Source organism: Sebastes fasciatus, chromosome 21, assembly GCF_043250625.1.
Source record: "Sebastes fasciatus isolate fSebFas1 chromosome 21, fSebFas1.pri, whole genome shotgun sequence".
NCBI classification, from domain to species: domain Eukaryota; kingdom Metazoa; phylum Chordata; class Actinopteri; order Perciformes; family Sebastidae; genus Sebastes; species Sebastes fasciatus.
Window position 1 is genome coordinate 4,090,094 of NC_133815.1, and position 18,760 is coordinate 4,108,853.

The window sequence follows — 18,760 nt, forward strand, 5'->3', positions numbered from 1 at the left end:
CTTTTAACATCTTAAACGTCATGAAGAAAGAATTGAAAATATCCAATGTAGAGTCGCGCTGTCGGACCGGTACTGTACAGAAGACGCATGGACCGTGAGCAGCCTAATTTTTCCGCGTGATGCGCGCAGTTCTCAGCCAAAATAGACGGTGAAAACGATCTGCTGTGGGCTGCAGTAGCAGCTCCGCAGCAGCAATGCTGTATGTGTGGACGCAACGCATGTATGAGTGGCTGCTCACCCGGTCTGTGTGGCTGCTCTAAGCTATTAACATGGGCGCCGAAATGAAAAGTAAAAGGTTCCACGACGAAACAGCGGTAGCCAACCTGTGTGGACATGCATGTGTTTATCACGGCAATGACGGTATTGCAAAAATCAATGTCGTTGACGAACTTGACACCGGTAACGGTGATGAAACCGCTGTACCGCCCACTCCTACTGCACACCATCAAACACACACATACTATCTGTTATAGTCAGCAGCTTATCAATGAAGGAAAGTGCCATTCTCAGGCCAAAAACTCCACTGACAAAGCGTTATATTACAGTGTTTACATTTCCGCTATATTCTGATTTGTTCTGTGTAATTTCCTTGCTTACTCATTTCTATTACAATTCCTTGTCCTCCTAGAATGATTCATATCACTTATTTTTTTTACTCTAAATTCCTCCCAGCTCATCCTCGCTTTCAGAACGCCAACCTCCCTCTTAATGTTAAGCCGCTGCACCCTGAATTCAGTCATCTCCAGTCACTCGGAGCCTGCATTTGAACTCGCACTCAAAAGGAGGTGTCGGAGTCACATAGCGTTCTACTGCCACTGTGCATTAGAAGTTATTCGCTGTGTTCACAGTATCTGAGTGAGAGAGAGAGCGCGAGAGAGAGAGACAGAGAGGCACAATGCAGCATACTGTTGACTCCTGTGTCTGATAATTAAAGTAAGCTCTTCACACTCGAAGCAGCTTCTCCCATTGCTGTTGTAGCAGACCAACAGTTGGTAGCTGCTCTGTGCCAGCTCCTAATACCTCCCTCTGTTGTTGAGAGACTGACGAAAATCCCTCTCAGTCACTCACACGACTAACTCTCTCATGACCTCCTTTCCTCCTCACTTACAGTTTGCTCACAATGGATCCTCCTGAAACTTGGATTTTCTTCTTTTTTTTTGTGCAGTTTTTCTGCAGAAGGAAAAAAATTATTTAGTTTGAGTCACTCTGATACGTTTAATGACGACTTTTTTTAGTTGAACAATATCTGCAATTGATCCCTCACTCATTTCAGGAAATTTAACAATCAGGACTTTTAATAGAACCCATTAACTAGATAATTATTTTCAGTAAGCTATTTCCCGTACTTGCCACCAAATCAGAATTGTTAAATGCTATAATCTTGTTACAATTGGTGCTTTACCTACGGAGACCTGTAGCGGCTCCAGTTCTGTTTAACAAAGTCAAATCAGTGTCAGTTTTTTAGCTTAAAAGAAAAACACATTTAGATTTAGATCGAGGTCTTTCTCTTGCTGTGGAGTTTTTGTTTGCGGAGATCAGAGATAAGCCAAGGCTCCTTCGTTGTCTTGCAGACGTGTTGATGCAGTTGAAGTGCTGGATGTGCTACATTAAATGCAGGTCAAACTCCTACTGCGTATTAGGCACCATTAAAGCTGAAAAACAAGGGGGATGCTTCTGCTCAGCTGCTCCAGGAAAGCACTTTGTGACAAACCTGTTCCGTTAAAAGCCCCTTTAAATGTATTCAACTCAACTATGCCTACTTTACAATGACTGAAAACTGAATAACTCTCTGATCTCGTTATCTGTCACATTGTGGTGACATTTGCCTCTAAAAAGGCAATTAAACAGAGGCTATGATCTCTAAATAACCCACATACTGAAATAGATCAATTGATTTCTGAAGGCATGTTCTTCCAGAAGACCTTATAATATTACAGTTAATCAGCTGTGTTGAAAGAAGCGCTGCCAAGCCATTGATATGTGGGACGTTTAATGAGCTTTTATGTCATTCACACTTGGGTGTTGTACTTCGAGATTCCCAAACACCCATTATCTGCTGAAACAGCGTGATTTGTGCAAAGAGGGCAGAGCCGCTAGTCTCACGCTGGTTTTGTCAAAACTTGCACAAAAAAAAACAGCTGAAAATTGTCACAATCTCACATTGGAATATTTGATAGGCTTTCCTATTATTCAAGCAGATATTTCCCTAATTACTCAGTGTTTATCATTTAAGAATGAGTTATGAAAAAATTAATATTTATTTATGTATGTGCAGTAAGGCCTCAGCAGCCGTTGGTGCCACATCAGAGCTGTGAACCAATTTGTTCCTGCGTAAAAGAGGAACATAATAATAGTACTCTGCGGTCCCCTTTGATTGTTACTGCAGAAACGTATGGGCCAACCCATAATTAACTCAAATACACAAAACACTACCCTATGGAACAAACATACCATACTGTGACAGTGGGAATATGCCGAAACAAATGTTGTTTTTTTACAAGCAGCCCCGATCACTACCTGCCATCTGTAGTCACTGCCGGGCATGTTTTGTTAAGCTAAGCCTTACTGAGTCAGACTAATCCTTATTGAATGCAGGGGCTTCTTTTAAAAGGAGATTGTTACGTTTGTCTCTTGATCTGCTGTTTGTTATTCTGCATGGAGGGCCTTTTATTTTTACACAAAATGATATTAGTGTTTGAACAACACTGAGCCATTAATCAATATTCAGAGATGTCCTATAATAATAATACCTTGACGTGTAGCGGTATATGTATTTGCCGAGGTCTGTTTGGTACAGAAGGTACTGTTTGGTGTACGATTGGTGTAAGCCCCTATCAACAAAATAATTATACATTATCATTATCATCATTATTATTATTATGAGTATTTAATTAGTCTAATACAGACTATTTGCATTCTACATCTTATAATGTGCTGTGTCAGAATGTTGGTGGTTAACTGTTAGCCAGCAGATGCTAATCTGTTTATCTTGGACTTGTACTTTAATAGTTTGGCCCATCACCACAATCAGTCAACAATCAATTTACACTTTAAAAATAGCTTCATCAAACAAAAAGTCATGCGCAATAACATCACCTTGATATGCTTATAGCAGGATACAAGGATGCAGTGAGTGCTTTAGAGCTACGTTAGCTGACTAATCGAACAGTCTATATTTGATAATCGATTAATTGTTGAAGTAATTTTTTATGCAAAAATGGCAGAAATTGCTGTCAGCTTCTCAAATATGGAGATTTTCCTGATTTCCTCAGTTTTATATCACATTAAACTGAACATCGTTGAGTTTTGGACTGACAAAACAAGACATTTAAAAACATCACCTTGGACTTTGAGAAACTAGGATGGATATTTTTTCTCTATTTTCTGACATTTTATAGACCAAATGATTAATCGATTAATCTAGAATATACTTGTCACATCAATTGATAATGAAAATAATCGTTAGTTGCAGCCCTAGAGTGCTTGTCATTGTGGATATATTACCATGCTCAGTTGATACTGAGCCAGTATCCTTAATCTCCGATGTGATCTCCCCCAGAGGAGTCAGATTTAACTTTCATTGTCTAAGTAAGAATAAAATATGTGCATCTACTAGATTTGACTCCTACAACAGCTGTGGGCTTTAATGAATAACCACATTAAAAACAGTTGTTTTTAGACCGTATTTAAATATATTTAAATTGATTATTGGTATAGCAAAAACCCTGATATTAGGACTGATGATAATGGTGGGTTCACTGATGCAGCCCAGTCAGTACAAAGCCTTGTAGATAAATAAGAGGATCCCAAATGAATTGCAACAATTCCAAATTCTTTAAACTTACAAACTTAGAAGATTCTAACAAAATATATTGCTACTTCTGTTCGCAGAAAGAACAATGGTGCGGACTAAAAATACCTGCAGCACCTACACAATGTATGTCTACATATTTTTTTGACATTTGCAGCTTGTAAAAACTTGATCCATCCCCAACATGAAGTACCCACCTCTAGAATTTGACCGAATATATATATTCGGCCCAGAATAGTGCCACCACGATGTATGTCGTGCTCCAAGTGGCGACTGGGGAGAAGGTTCGTGCCGAATCCCATAAGCAGCACCTACACACACCCACCAAAGTTCACAAGGAATCCAGCTAAGTGCATGTGTAGGCAAGTGTGAAGTCTGTAGAGATGTGGTTGCGACGCACGTCTATTGTTGGTGTATTTTTGGTTTGCTTTTTTTAATCACACTTCATGCGGTGAGTCAGCTCTTTGACAAAGATATTTGCATTTTACTGTACGGTAAATACCTTAAATATCTAAATATAAATATAACAGGGCAACTTTTATTGTATCAATTTATACCATAAATCAGGTTTATTGTGGTTTTATATGCACTTTCCAAATGGTAAAGTTTAAATGGCGTCATTGGCTTTTCATGAAAGTCATAAAATGTTTTCAATGAGGTAAACAAACCCTCAGAAAGAGTTGAGAGGTGACTCCAGAGATCCAACTGGAGCGGAGTCCTATTAGGGCAAGTGTTCCTCTGCTAACTTTTTTTATCCGCTGCTCTGAAATCTCACTTAACTTCTTGAGATGGAGAGACAGGAATGCAGATGTGATACAAAAGTTATGTAAGTGATACTTGGCCTATCATGCTAATGCTTTTGGAAAAGTGAAGAAGAAAAAAGAAATGAGGCGATTTTCCAGTTAGTGGCTCGTACTTCTGGCTTAACGAACCCAGTGCAGGGGGAATTCCACAGGGTTGTGTAGAACCTTGAACACATGCATATTAATGTCTTATTTTATGTGAAAAAGGAAAATTACTTCCTCGTGATGTGAAAAATAACACAGATCAAAAATGTTCAGGATCGTTTTCAATGAAGTGTGAAATGCTCTTTAAAGCATATCTTCCTTTTGTGGTCACCTGCCTCGCGCTGCAGGTAGCGTCACGTAGCGAGAGCTGTCACAACACGGTTAGCCAGCTAACTCCCGCAGTCTCTCCTATTATGTGGGTACCACGTGGCTGCAGATGGCCCGTCTCACTGCGGCGTTAATCGGCAAACGCACAGCTCTCCTGCACCCGCCTGCGACGAGAGACGGTCTAATGTGGAATTTGCATGCCGTAATTGATGTGCACTTCCTCGTTGTGGTCCTTACAAGGACCCTGCTGCCGTGGGTCTGTGCTTCAAAGTGTAAAGGCTGTGGCGGCGGACACCACACACGTGCACACGCCTTGTTTGTCTCTCTCTCTCTCTGCCTCCGTCTACTCTGCTCTCTCTTTGGCGCACACAACCTCCTCCATTCACCCCCCCTCTCGCCTCCTCCTCTTCTCCTCCTCTCATCTTCCAACTCCCCATCTCTCTTCCTTGTTATTTGCATCTCTCACACTCCACTCTCAACCTCCACCCCACCCCACCCACCCATCTGCTTGCTGATACGGTGATACTGCGAGTCTGACTTAATAAAGCTTGAAGTACGTGTTGTCATTCCAACTGTCGATCATTGTAATTATTCATAGATGGAGCAGAGATTGGAGTGGGAGGCGAGGTCTCAGAGCAGCAGCAGCACGGTAGTACAGCACGGCGGAGGTGTTTTTCGCTGGGTGGAAAGGAAAAAAGGTTGCCCCGTGTGCACGATTCAGCATTTTTCTGAACTTAGAATATCTTGTGAATATACATCAACGTGTCATCTGCAAGTTTCTAGTTTGTCAGTCATGTGAGGCCCAAGTTAGTCATCCAGGTGTCTTATTCACCTAGCCATATGCTTTGAATGAACAGGGCTGAATGATCATACTGTAAACATTATGCGATTATTATCTCTTAATACAGATATTTAACAAGGGAACTTCAATTTTGCAGATGTTCAGTCGGCGCTGTATTAGTGCTTTAAAAGCTATGGCTATTTGAACGCCCCTCATATTACAGACCTGCTGAGATAACCTCTCTCACAGAGCCTGCACACACCAGTAAGCTTGCATGTTAGATTCTGAATGGTAAACCCTCAGTCCAGCCCAGCGTGTGAAGTGGTTGTGCCATGGTTTACGTGTTGCTGTAAGCTTCTTTGCACGCATATCTTTTGAAAAAGAAGAGTTTAACATTACTAACAAATGTAAAATGAGCTTAATCTGTGCTATTGCAAAAAGAAAACAACTGAGCGGTGGCTATTTTTGTGCAGATAGGAAGATGCGGGTTTGGCTAGCGAACTGGCATTGGCAGGTATGCTAGCCATCCAACCACACCAAATGATATTGTAAAGCTGACTAGGAATGGGCATTATAACATTCTGCGAGGCTGAGCACTCACTTACAGCTCATTTCAAGCTCAGAAAAATGACTCTCATGTTAGCTTATATTCTATAGCTGTTTGTGTATATTAAGTTCCAGGTGCACTGAACCAGTAGTCAGCTGTTCTCCTGTTCCTGTTGGCATTGGCAGTGTCTTTGGTTTGTCCTTGAATAAAGTTTCTCTGCTGGCACTCATTGTGCCAAAAACAGTATGAATGAAAACAGTCCATGGTGGAAGTCAGCTCCGCGGTTTCGGTTGCAATCGGTGGTCAACTGGACCTTAAACGCCACCGGATGGCTAACGGCGGCTCTGTCAGCAATGTTGCGAGCCATGCAGGAGCTCTATGTGCTTCGCACTGTCGGATTGTTTTTTTAGCATATACATAATTAATATGTACATATTAATAGAGCTCCTTAGTTATACAATCTCCCTGTAGGTCCACAATGCACTGTCAACATGAATTCGGCTGAAGTAAACAAGGCTGCATCAGTTGGCTACAGCGATTGGCACGGTGCCTGCTGTGCATGTTATAGATATCCCGACATAAACAACATAACAGACACGGACACAGGGAATGCATCTGGTGGCTCGTCTACAATCATTTTGAAGAATGTTTCAAGATGAATGTTATTTATTGCATCAATAATATTGGTGTGGAGTGGTTGTACACAGCCTGTCTGCTACAACAAAGAGTTCCAGCCAATTATAGTTGTTTCATCACTGTCATTGTTGTGGTTATGTCATTCAGGTAAAAGATTAAAGTTATAGACTGTTTATAAGAAGTGATTGTTGTCACTGTGACGTCACCCATTGGTTATGGTTTTGAAGCTTCGAGTTCAGCATGTTGGCCGCCACCATCTTGGTTTCTTTTTTTGCAACCAGAAGTGACTAGATAGGGCGTACCTAAGTACAACCCAATGCTAAAAAAGACATTTCTGTGCGACCAAATGTTACAATTAACTTTCATGAACTGAAAACACACTGGGAAAGGGTTAAAGTTGAAGAAAGCATGGACGACTTCCAGACCGGACAACGCCGTGGTAGCGACCTGTCAATCACACGGTAGCCACGCTCTAAAGCATCCCCTGCTTTATGGTCTATTTGACTCTAAATGGGACCATAATTTACTAAATGAACATCATGCTGTATTGAAGAAGACTTGAAACTAGCGACTGAGACCATAAACTCATGTTTACAATGTTTACTGAGGTAATAAATCAAGTGAGAAGTAGGCTCATTTTCTCATAGACTTCTATACAATCAGACTTCTTTTTTTGCAACCAGAGGAGTTTCCCCCTGCTTGCAAGTCTAAGGCAGAACCGTAGCAAGCCGCCTGGTTAAAGTCCACCCAGAAAAGAGTACTGGAATAAAAAGTAACACCACAAGCTCCTTTTCAATCCACCTGTTTTTTGTGTTGCATCTGTGAGCTTATTTGCTTCCTCGTCTTTGCTGAATCTTTTCATAAAACCTTCCTCTCGAGGTCTTTTCTCGTTTGCTTTTTCTTCTCTACAAATTCAGCCTTTTTTTATTTCTGTTTATCTACATGACGTGTTCCATTAACAGAAGTGTTTCTGTAGAGGCCAAGGTGAACCGCTCTTTTTCAGCACATTTAAATATTAAACAAACACCTTTGAAATTAATTAGCCTTGGCACGCACAGGGAAGCCGCAGTCAGACACCGTAAGAAATGTAGCAGCTTGAGAGAACTTCAAAAGCCAAAGATCCAATTCACAATGGGAAATGCTGTGGGTTGTTGTTTCTTTTTTCTGTTTAGCTGACTATTCTTACCCTTAACCTAAATGTCTGTCTGTATAAATAGGTAATTGCAGGCTTTGCATAAAGAGTGAAGCAATTGAGAAGAAAGAGGAAAGTATCAATTAGTCTTTTCAGCCGAGGGGTCTAATTTTCCTAAACATGTTTTTTTTTTTCATTATAGACAGCACGGCGAGCATCATTGCCAGGCGGCGGCGTTTCAACCACCTGACCCAGGAGCTGTACGAGCTGCCCATCGTGGTGTGGGACGGTGGGGAGCCGTCGCTGAGCGGCACCAGCACCTTGACCCTGCGGGTGTGCCCGTGCCAGCGCCACGGCAGGATCCGGATGTGCCAAGGCGAGGCGTTCCTCTCCTCGGCGGGTCTCAGCACGGGGGCTCTGATTGCCATCCTGCTGTGCATCGTCATCCTGCTGGGTAAGTTAGGACAGCCGCTGTGGGGACTGCAGCAGCGGGGGGGGGATCTGCCTGGGGGCAAATATCCTGAGGGCATGGACAGAGGAGATGAACCATAGAGGAGCAGGGAAGGGTGGAAGGGTTTGACAAGGGCAGGAGGGATGAAAAGACATGCGGGGGCACAGGGAGAATTAAGAATGAGTTGGAGAGGGTAGAGGTGGAAGCAAAAGAAAAGGATATGAAGGATGGAACGCGAAGAAGGACACAGAGGAGGCTGGAGGAGAGGTGACTAGAAAGGAGATTGGTGAGGACAAAGACGGCAAAGAAGAGTGGAATAGAGATGCAGGGTCAGCGTGATTCAGGGTCAGAGTGATTCAGAGAGGAGGTGTATACAACTGAAAGAATACTGAGAATAAAACCCACAGTGGCTGGAGAGTAGGACTTGAATCCTCGAGCAGCTTGGATTCACGTCGAGGCAGGCAGCTCGAATCAGACAATCAGATTAGACCTAAATCACATTTGTTGACGTTTTGAAATTCAATTCAAATCTGCTCTTTTACTATGAATCTCCCTCCTCCGCACCACTCCCTGCCCGGCGCATGTCTGACATCGCATGTTGTGACTAGAGGAGCAGAGGACAAGCGTGGAGGGATGTGGTGACAGCCGACATAGATACCATTCTTGTTGAGTTCATGTGTGACGGACGGCGCTCTACGGCATGAATATAAAACTCCATCAGGAATACGGTGAAAATAAACAGGGCTGCGTCCGCGTTCCCAGCTCGTTGCAGCACCCTGAGACCATGTCCTGAGTCAATGCGTGCCTTGTTACTATAGCAACCGGTCTTTGCAGTGACAGCACATGATTATATATAAACTTTCAAATATGATCTTTGAGTTATGAATGTGGACAGTCAGCTTTATGGGCTGGAAAATGTCTGAAAGATGACGCAAAAATCTAAAATCAAATATACCAAAGTCAACAACAGGGCGTGAGAGATGTCTCAGACAGATTCCTTCCTCGTACAGACACGATTAGACAAAACCGTCTAATAACACGGCTTCACCGTTGCTGCTCTCCCCTCCTCTCCTCAGTGATTGTCTGTGGACATTAGTGCGTGAAGGTTATGCATATTCATACTGGCTGTCTTCCTCCTCTATGCCAAAGCCTCTGGCTGAGGCGAACAAAAGGCCATCACCACTGTTTGGAGCTTGAGTGAGAGACGCTCGCTGAATCATAAGCACAAGGCAGATACTAGAGAGAGAGAGAGAGAAAGAGGAACAGCACCGAAAGACAGATCACACCTATTTCTTTTTTCCTGACCCGTGTTGCATTTTGGGTTCACACTTTCCAGCTACAAGTGAAGTGTCTCTCACATAGCTCACCCTACGGGACAGAGGTTTGGTCACCCCGTCACCCCGAGAGATTAGAGACTTTGTCAGTGGGTCGCGGTCAAAATAAAATCAGATTCCACTCCATTTAACAGCCGACCATTTGCACAATTTTTCCATAATTCGCCATCACTGGTGTTCATAGCAGGTACGATGAAGAAATAGCTGGATGTGGGTGTCCTGGTGGAGTAGTGGTCTAAGACATACAGTATGCTAAGTAACTGCAATATCCCCAGTTTAAATCTCACTGGGGACTTTTGTTCATATCAGGCACCCCTCTTCATCTAAGTTGTTTGTCTCTCTGTACTGTAAGGCTTAGTAAATACTTATTGGCCCCATTTAGACCTGGTATTAACATGTGATATTATACTATATAATGACATCCGGTCCATAGGTCTCTGTATGGGAAGACTTGATAACTATTGCTGTACTTTTAGCGTTTGTCGGGTTTGCTTAAAGCTCGAGTATGAGGTTTTTGGCATCATTGGGCAAACATTCCATAATAACCTTGCAGCATATTGCAATTCAAGTTTTCTGAGAGAAAGCTAGACTTCTGCACCTCCTCATGGCTCTGTTTTCAGGCTTTAAAAAAGCCTGTGATGGAAGAGAGAGAGCGTTCCTATTGGCTGTTCTCCGGCTGGTGGGCGGTGCTTGGATTTCCTCAACATATCTCAACATGGCTGCCTTGTCACAAACTTTCTCATTTTACAGCTTAACAGTACACTACTAGATGTTTCTGAAAACATTTGAGGAGAGAAATAGGCATTACAGAAACAAAATATTGATTCACATTTGATCAGCGCTGGTTAGTTTGACCGGAGTTTGCGAGTGTTGACAGCTGCTATGAGACGGCAGGCTCCTCCGGTTTTCCTCCGGTTTGTAAAATCGTACAGATGCCATTAGAAGCACTGGAGGACATTTGCTCCATGTCTACCCACTGCAGCTTTAAGCTATGAGAGGGAAGAGGTGAAGTTAGGTTATCTTTCAACTTCCTGGATGGAACACACCATCTACACAACACAGAGCGAGCCAGACCACCTCCAGAGGTGATGTACTGTCAAACAAGTCCCAAAACGCCTCCAAAAACCTTACAACAAACTAACAAATATTTAATGTAAGCTAGAGTACATGTACCAGCTTCTTACCAAGAAACTGTCCAAATCCATCTCCTTGCACTCACAAAACCTTGAGATAGTTTGTGTTTAAATAGCATTGTTGGCCAAAATGAACTTGAAGAGCAAACTGCTCAAGGCTGAACAAAGAGTGAACGAGTGCCAAGCCGGTTTCAGAAACGCAAACTAAAGTTGATTGGCTGACAGACTAAAGTGGTGAGAGCCAGCGCAGCAGTGTCTATAGCACTTACACAGACGTGACTCACATTTTTAATTGTTGCTCGTCAGTGTGATTTGTTTGTGTCTGATTGTTTTCTGTCTGTCCGATTAATGCCCATGTTTTATCTCCGTGCCCTCTAATAAGCCTTCCTAATTAAGCCCGCAGCGAAACCAGAAAGGGATGCAAACTATCCCTCGGCTGACTCTGTTGATTACGGCCTTTTACACATGACTTAAATAACATAAAATATTTATAAGTAGATCATTTTTGGGGTTTTAATAATTTAGTTTCAAGGAAATGGTACAGTATTACAGTACTAATTGGGTTAAAAGAGGAATTGGATTAGAAATACAACTATGTAGAATGAACTCAAGTGATGTATGAACACAGAAAAAAAATACTAATGGAAATTTTGAACACCATATCTTTGGTAAAATATAACATTTATTGTTAATTTTAGGATTTATAATAATAATCCTTAGTAGTTCCTCCAGTCCAGTGCCTCAGCAACAAGTTAAAAGGCTAGTAGCGATTTGAGAGGGAATGCCATCCACCTTGTTAGCAAAATAACCAAAATGCATTCCTCTTATTAACCTGCAATCCCCGCTCTCCATCCCCGAGTAGCAGAGAGAGCACAGAGGCGGAGCGGTGGTTTAGTTCAATATCTCTGTCTAGTCTGCCTGACTCATTGATCCTTTATCTGACTGAGGTTTGTGCAAGTTAGTAGCCTCCACCAGCGCCGGAGTATATTGTATTCGTTTAAATGTAATGTGTATTGATGAATCCATGGCGCTGTCCGTGGTGCTGAAGTAGCAGACAGATTAGTACATTTTCTCTGAGTCCAACTGTCGTCCCAGGGGGGTTAAAATAAAAACAAGACAGATTGACTTTAAATATTGCAATTGTGACTTGTCAGTGTTTTTACTTATGTCTTATAAGTTCTGCTCTCTTCGAGCGGAGGTTTGTGCCTTGAGAGGTTTCATGGAATGGCCTTTGGTTTGGATTAGAGACATCATTTCTACGATACAGTCCCCTAGTCGTCCAGTGTAATCTTCCATAACCAGGATAAATGCTGCATAAATGAGACTTCTGCAATGGCTTCTGCTGCAGCAAATAGATATCTGTAGACCGGGGTAATGCTCCCCGGTGCTATAAGTGGTGTACTGAGCAACAGTTAGACCTCAACCGGCCTTGGCTAGGCAAATGAAATGACCTGAATGGACCATTGAGGGAGCATTAATGTAGGGAGGTAATACAATATGGTGTGTTCAGTGGATAGGAATATACAAATACAAGTAGATCACGAACTGCGGAAAGTGCAGTCTAATGTATGAACTGCTGGTAAATAATAAAGGTGCGTTAACTGAGTCATTATATTCAGGTTGTTTACCTCTAAGCAACAGCGAGGTCATAAACTGTAGATAGTGAGAGCGGCCAAAAACATATACATGTGGCAGTAAATAACAAAAGTAAAATTCTTTATTTCCTAGTTCTGCTCACAGTGAATGACCCGGCTCACCTCGCACACTCTCACATCCTTGCATTGTGTAATTGGTTGCTTTAAACAAGTCGAGCGATAAGCACTGTCCCACACAAATTGCATTTCCACCCTCTCTAACCCCACTTGGGCAGTGCCGGTGCACCAGGTGGAGTAAAGTGATTTTTTTTTGTGTGTGTTTTTTTCGCAGAGATTAATCGCATACCGGTTGGGGACATTTCATTAAAAAACACGGGCAAGGAACGGCACTGAACAATGAAATTTATGTAGATGGATGAATCTGTGCATAATTATTTTAGTCATGAGGTGTCTTACTGTCAAACACATTTTTAGTCCATAATGGAAAAGTTTACTTTGTTGCATTCGACATTTTAGTTTTTCACATTATCCAACTGCAACTCAATCAGGGCTTGAGGGAAAATGCCTCGTGGCCTCACAGGTAGTTCAGAGTGAGTTTTAGTGATCCGCCCTGGAGTTAAAACATAAAGGGGAAATAGCTGTAGGAGTATGAATCCAGACTGCGTTAATTCATTTCATTATTTTAGGCTCCAAGCACAATATCCGTCTGCTCATATACCCGGGGCTGGATTATCAGCTGGACAACGCAAGAGAATGCCCTGAGGTCTCAGACCCACCTTAATAACTTGTTATTTGCTTTAAGGGAACTTCATTAATTGATTATTTCTTGGGGGAGAATATGCACAAAATCAACAGAAATGTAAGGATGTTATTACCTGTCCACTTGCCTTTTACAGAAGCCCTTTGTAAATATCTTAAGTATCTTAAAGAATACCACCCCCTGAAAATATCGTCTTTGCTGACTTCCAGTGGTTTCACTTCTCACCTTGCTGCGGTGATGTACAGGTGTACACCAGGACGCTGCGACATCACTGCTGGGTGTGGCTACAAGTGCAACAAAGCACAAATCAATTTTCATGTGTGTTTCACCTCTGAACACACCCAACGTGACTGAGGAGTGTGTTCAATGGTTAAATAGACTTGGAAATCGCAACCAGAGAAGGCAGCAAAACACTGCTTTTAAACCGGGTGTTAAGTTACTCTTTAAGTAACACATCCATGAGTTTGAAGGCCAATCAGATGCTGAAACGCTGCACAGCAGTTTTTAAACACTATAACACATTTAACCAAATGTATCACAGTGGCAATCATTTTATCCATCATTTTTGCAAGGTTACATTGTAAAATAGTTGAGCCGATCCTGCGTTTTATCCCGGAGCCCCTCTGCGTTGGCATCCCCACACTGTGTCAGCGCAGTGGCCTAATTCAAATGGATGTGACCACACAGTAGTAGGGGACTTCATCTCATTTTTGTTCATGAGGGCTCCCTGACGAGTTCATATGTCCATGATTACCCCAATAAAAGAGGGATTTCTTCTACTGTAGTTGGCTCAGGTTCCCAGTTGTGACAAAAACTGGAAGAGGTCTGGCATTTTCAGTCTGCTTTGGTCCACTTATTCAGTGCTACCGCAGTTTGAATGGGATTATTCTCACCTGCCCGAGTGAACTGAAGGAGTCAAAGCTCCGGCGTTTGACTAAACAGATGAAGCTTGGTGTCAGCGCACCTTTAGTCGGCTCTGAGGCTTAAATCTTCTCTTTGAAAATTGCTTTATAGTCTGTCTACAGCCTGCCGTAGTCGCCACAATATGTATACAAAAAAATGTAATGCTTGAGTAAATACAGTAGATTAGCCAAATGCATCATTGCATCCTTGACATTATGAAAGCTGAAACCTCTACCTGCTCTTAATCCACCACCACCACCTCCTTCCTGGAGCTCTCACCTCGTATGTGTTATAAGGAGCCTCATCCCAAGAGGCTGATCTAACACAGTAGCGTGTTGCTGGTTAGTTAAATATAGCATTTAACAGTTTGATGTGGCGCGCCAAGATGATGAAAACATTTGTATCACTTTGAAAAAAAGGTTTATTCTACTAATAATCAATGCGGTTCCGTTGTGAAGCAAAGAAGCCTCTGCAGGAGCACCAATCTAGCTCGCTCGTCTCCGTTAATGCAGCATAATGAACTCCTTTTAGATATTGCACTGCTGCACAAATGCACTTCCCTTGCTCACGCCGTTTTATTAAATAGATGTTAGTGTTAACATCTTGCAGAGAGGTCATCATTAACCCAAAGAAGTATAACTCTCATTAGTTGTAGGAACAAGTTCCAAGCTGTAGCATGTCATCAAATATTACTCGGCTTCATGACTTCATTAACAGTTGGAGAGGATATTTCACACTGCAAGCTACTTATCTGCAGAGACACGTTGGAACTTTAATGTGGCACAAGTGTCTCATTCTTTCTCAATGGCTTCACCTCAAACTAAAAGATGATTACATGACCTCCATGTGTTGACACATGTTCGCTTTGTATTTACAGGCTGTTTTGCATGTTTTGGCTGGATCATCTGAGATCAAATTTGCTCCGCAAATGATGATAATGTTTGTATTGTCATCATCTCCCAACAGCTTGCATTCAAAGTAGCATCACAGCCAATGTCGGCTAATGCGTGTTATTGATTTACAACTCTTCAACGCTTGGCTAGTTTTATTGTCCTGATGGAAAATTGGGATAAATATGCACATTGTGTTCATTTGGTTGGCTGTTTGCGAAAACATGGCTGAGTACTGTAACCACATGCAGCTGTTCTGTGTTATGGGATGTTCTTCTGTTAAGCGGTTTGTCAATTGAATTGTTTAGAAAAGCAATTTTCTTTCTGTCTGACTTTTGTCTACAACTATTAAAGGAACAGTTTGTAGCATTTCAGGGGATCTATCAGCAGAGATGGGATGTGATATTCATATCTATGTTTTCATTAGTGTATAATCATCTGAATGAGCCCTTCATATCTACATAGGAGTCTGCCATGTTTGGTTGGTTTTGCACGCGGCAACTCATGTCACTGCAGTCTTAAAAAGGGAGGAGTGAGCGGAGGGGTACTCAGTTGGTTGCAATCTGCAACCACACCACTAGATGTCGCCAAATCCTAGACATTGTGTCTTTAAATATGTCAGTTTATTATATGAAGTTATATATTGTAACATATGTTTGTTTTTTCTGGGTATCATTTCGACACCTCTTTTTTTTTTTTATAAATGTAAAATTCTTCTTCTGTCTTGCAGCCATCGTGGTTCTCTTCATCACACTGAGGCGGAGCAAGAAAGAGCCCCTTATTATCTCCGAAGAGGACATCCGGGAGAACGTGGTCACCTACGACGACGAGGGCGGAGGCGAGGAGGACACCGAGGCCTTCGACATCATCGCCCTCCGTAACCCAGCCGCCGCCGAAGAGCTCAAGTTCCGACGGGACATTCGCCCTGAGAAGAGAAAACAGCCCCGCAGCCGCCGGAGCGCGTCGGAGGAGCCGGACGAGGTGGATGTGCACGAGTTCATCAAGCAGAGACTGGTGGAGGCCGACATGGACACCAGCGGGCCGCCCTACGACTCCCTCCAGACCTACGCCTACGAGGGTCAGGGCTCGCCCACGGGATCCGTCAGCCCTTTAGAAACTCCCGTCACGCAATCAGAGCAGGATTATAACTACCTGGACGACTGGGGGCCTGAGTTCCAGAAACTGGCAGAACTCTACGGAGAGGCAGATTCAGATGTGACGACCTAGTCTGTGATTTCACTCCCGTTCAAACCAAATCTGTTTGAAACCCGTTTTTCAAATTTTCAGTGAACAATATAGACAGAGATGCTTTCAAACTGTCCCGGTGGTTTACAACTTCTACTGTTGAACTAAAGACTGCTCTATTTTTATTTCTTTTTTTCTTTTCGTTTTGTCGCTTTGGATCGTGGGTCGCTCATCTGGAAGTATTAAATCAGATTTTGAGATGGAAGAACAACAATATGAGGAAAAAGGAAAATGATATTTTTCCTTGGTGTATATTTTTTATTGCTCAATAAAGTCCTGAAATCCATATGAGTGGATATGTGAGAAAAAGAATTGTACATTTGTCTTCTTCCTCCAAGAGTGGATGTACAGTAGAGCATGCAGTAAAGATTATCATGGTGGGAGGCATAAGGTGTTTATGATTCACCAAGCAGAGGATGATGCTGAGCCAGCCATATGCACACAATAATGACACCTCCAGTCTTGCAATATGTTTCGTGCCAATTCTTCCATGTTGCTCATTGAAATCAGCCATATTTGTTAACATATGTACATTTTCCCAAGCATCTTTCATGTGAACTTAAGGGAGGCAAGGTAACATAGAATGACTTTTATAAAATACAACTTTAAGGGGATACTATTATCACAACTAGGATCTTTACAGGATTAAAGTCATCAGTTAAGGCAAAGAGAACAATGAATAATTGATTTTTTTTTCCCAAAGCCAAAATCTTTTAGCCAATGCTTTAACCTGTGATCCCATCAAGAGAACATTTTGCTTGCACCACATGGTATCCCAAAGTTCCCCCAGGATCTCCTCATGGTCAGCTTTCCAATTCATTAGGTGTCCGTGAGCCCCTCTATAGGAGCCGGTCTCTCTGCACTGGTTCATTAATTTGTTGGTGCGTGACGCTTTTTGCAATGGGACCGCGTAGGGAGACACTCTGCAGATGGTGCAGAGGAACTTCGATGCTGTGTCCCAAGTTTAGCACTACATACTAATTCAAACAAGCTTTTCAGTGTGAAGTGTTGACGCTGGAGAAGTGTGAAAGAGAGTACATACTCAGTTTGCATAATGAACTTGTTTGGTTTTTAAGTGCTGATGTTCACTATTCACGTTCAAACTAGCAATAGTTTGACATTCTTTAGTGCACATCTTGTATCATTTCTTGTTAGTACAGTAAAAAAGAATTATGTGAAATGATTTTCTTGCATACAAATTGCCAGTTACCGACCAAATGGAGTATGAATGACACGGCAATTTCTGTGTCATTCTGTGTCAAATGTCATTTTGCGTTAAAAAACAACACCGTTGTTGCTTTTGGTGTGTCATTTCACAGAATGTAGTCTGTACTGACGGCAATTTAAATACATCCGGGTGAATGTGCTACGCTCAGAGCTAGTGGCGTGGAATAAAAAGTGCGAAAGACTGCTTATAGTGGGCGGGTCCAACAAACACAGGACTTGCAACCAGGAAACCAGTGTCTGTGTCCCAAACTGTTGTTGAGTTACGTTGAAGTTACGTTGGTGACGTTTGTGACGAGTTTTCCATACTTATGTTACGTTGTTTACGTACTAACCTACATTTTTTGCTCTGTTTTGGTCCCCACCAGCTCCTGAAGGAAATGTCTGGTTCTTTAGCTGTTAAATGCTCCACTATGTTCACCAGGTAGTTGCTAACTTTGTCTAAATGACATGTGGTGCATTGGGCTTTTAGAGCTTTTTCACAAAAAACTGAAAACAGCAAAGTTGTGGACCATAATACCAAAACAATGAGCTGAAAGATGCTGTAAAGCTCTGTAGAGCTGAGGGGAACTGCAGAGTTGGGTTTCTTCACTGCAAGTGACCCTTTTCACAGACAAGTATTCATATGATCCATTGTTAATATAAAAACATTGATATAGCCGTTTAACATTCATTGAGTGATTTGTTTCAAAAGAGTCTTAATTCTTTTGGTACCCGCCAAGTAAGAACATTCATTACATTTTATTTTATATGATTTCTTGTCTGTGTGATAGTGAAGTCTTGCCTTCTCTGTAAGATATCTTGTCTGAGATATCCTATTCAAAGTACCATACAGTGACATCTTAACGATACTTTATATGGCATTAAATGGAAGGAACATCACCGTCCCTCCCATCCATTAGGAAACAAAGAACCATCTCACATTTATTACGTAATGTCTAAGAAAACTAAAACTTCAAAGTGCTGTAATTTTCTCAGCGGGTAGTTAAAGTAGCCAGTTCCCTTCCATCCAGTACGATGTGCTTTCATTTTGGGCTATTAAGCTTTTTGTAAAACGGGGTCATGTCTGGAAAGTTCAGCAGCTGCCACAAATGGTGAGTGTCTCATTTTGCAACAGAACTCTCCGGCTCTGTGTAACGATGACGGGAAACAAGAAGTGCTCAGGCACTAACTCACAGACACGGTATCACTTATACATGGTGG

The 18,760-nt window shown here is 42.2% G+C and overlaps 1 protein-coding gene across 5 annotated transcripts in view; it reads left to right on the forward strand.

The window, feature by feature from the left end:
* Positions 1-16,652, forward strand: part of LOC141759658 (cadherin-18) — a 180,186-nt gene extending 163,534 nt beyond the window's left edge. For all 5 annotated transcript variants that reach the window (XM_074621911.1, XM_074621913.1, XM_074621912.1 and 2 more), the window contains 2 exons: positions 8,225-8,476; positions 15,819-16,652. In XM_074621911.1, coding sequence (XP_074478012.1) covers positions 8,225-8,476; positions 15,819-16,315 — 749 coding nt within the window. In that variant the 3' untranslated portion in view covers positions 16,316-16,652. The remainder of the gene's footprint in view (positions 1-8,224; positions 8,477-15,818) is intronic.
* Positions 16,653-18,760: the final 2,108 nt, after the last annotated feature.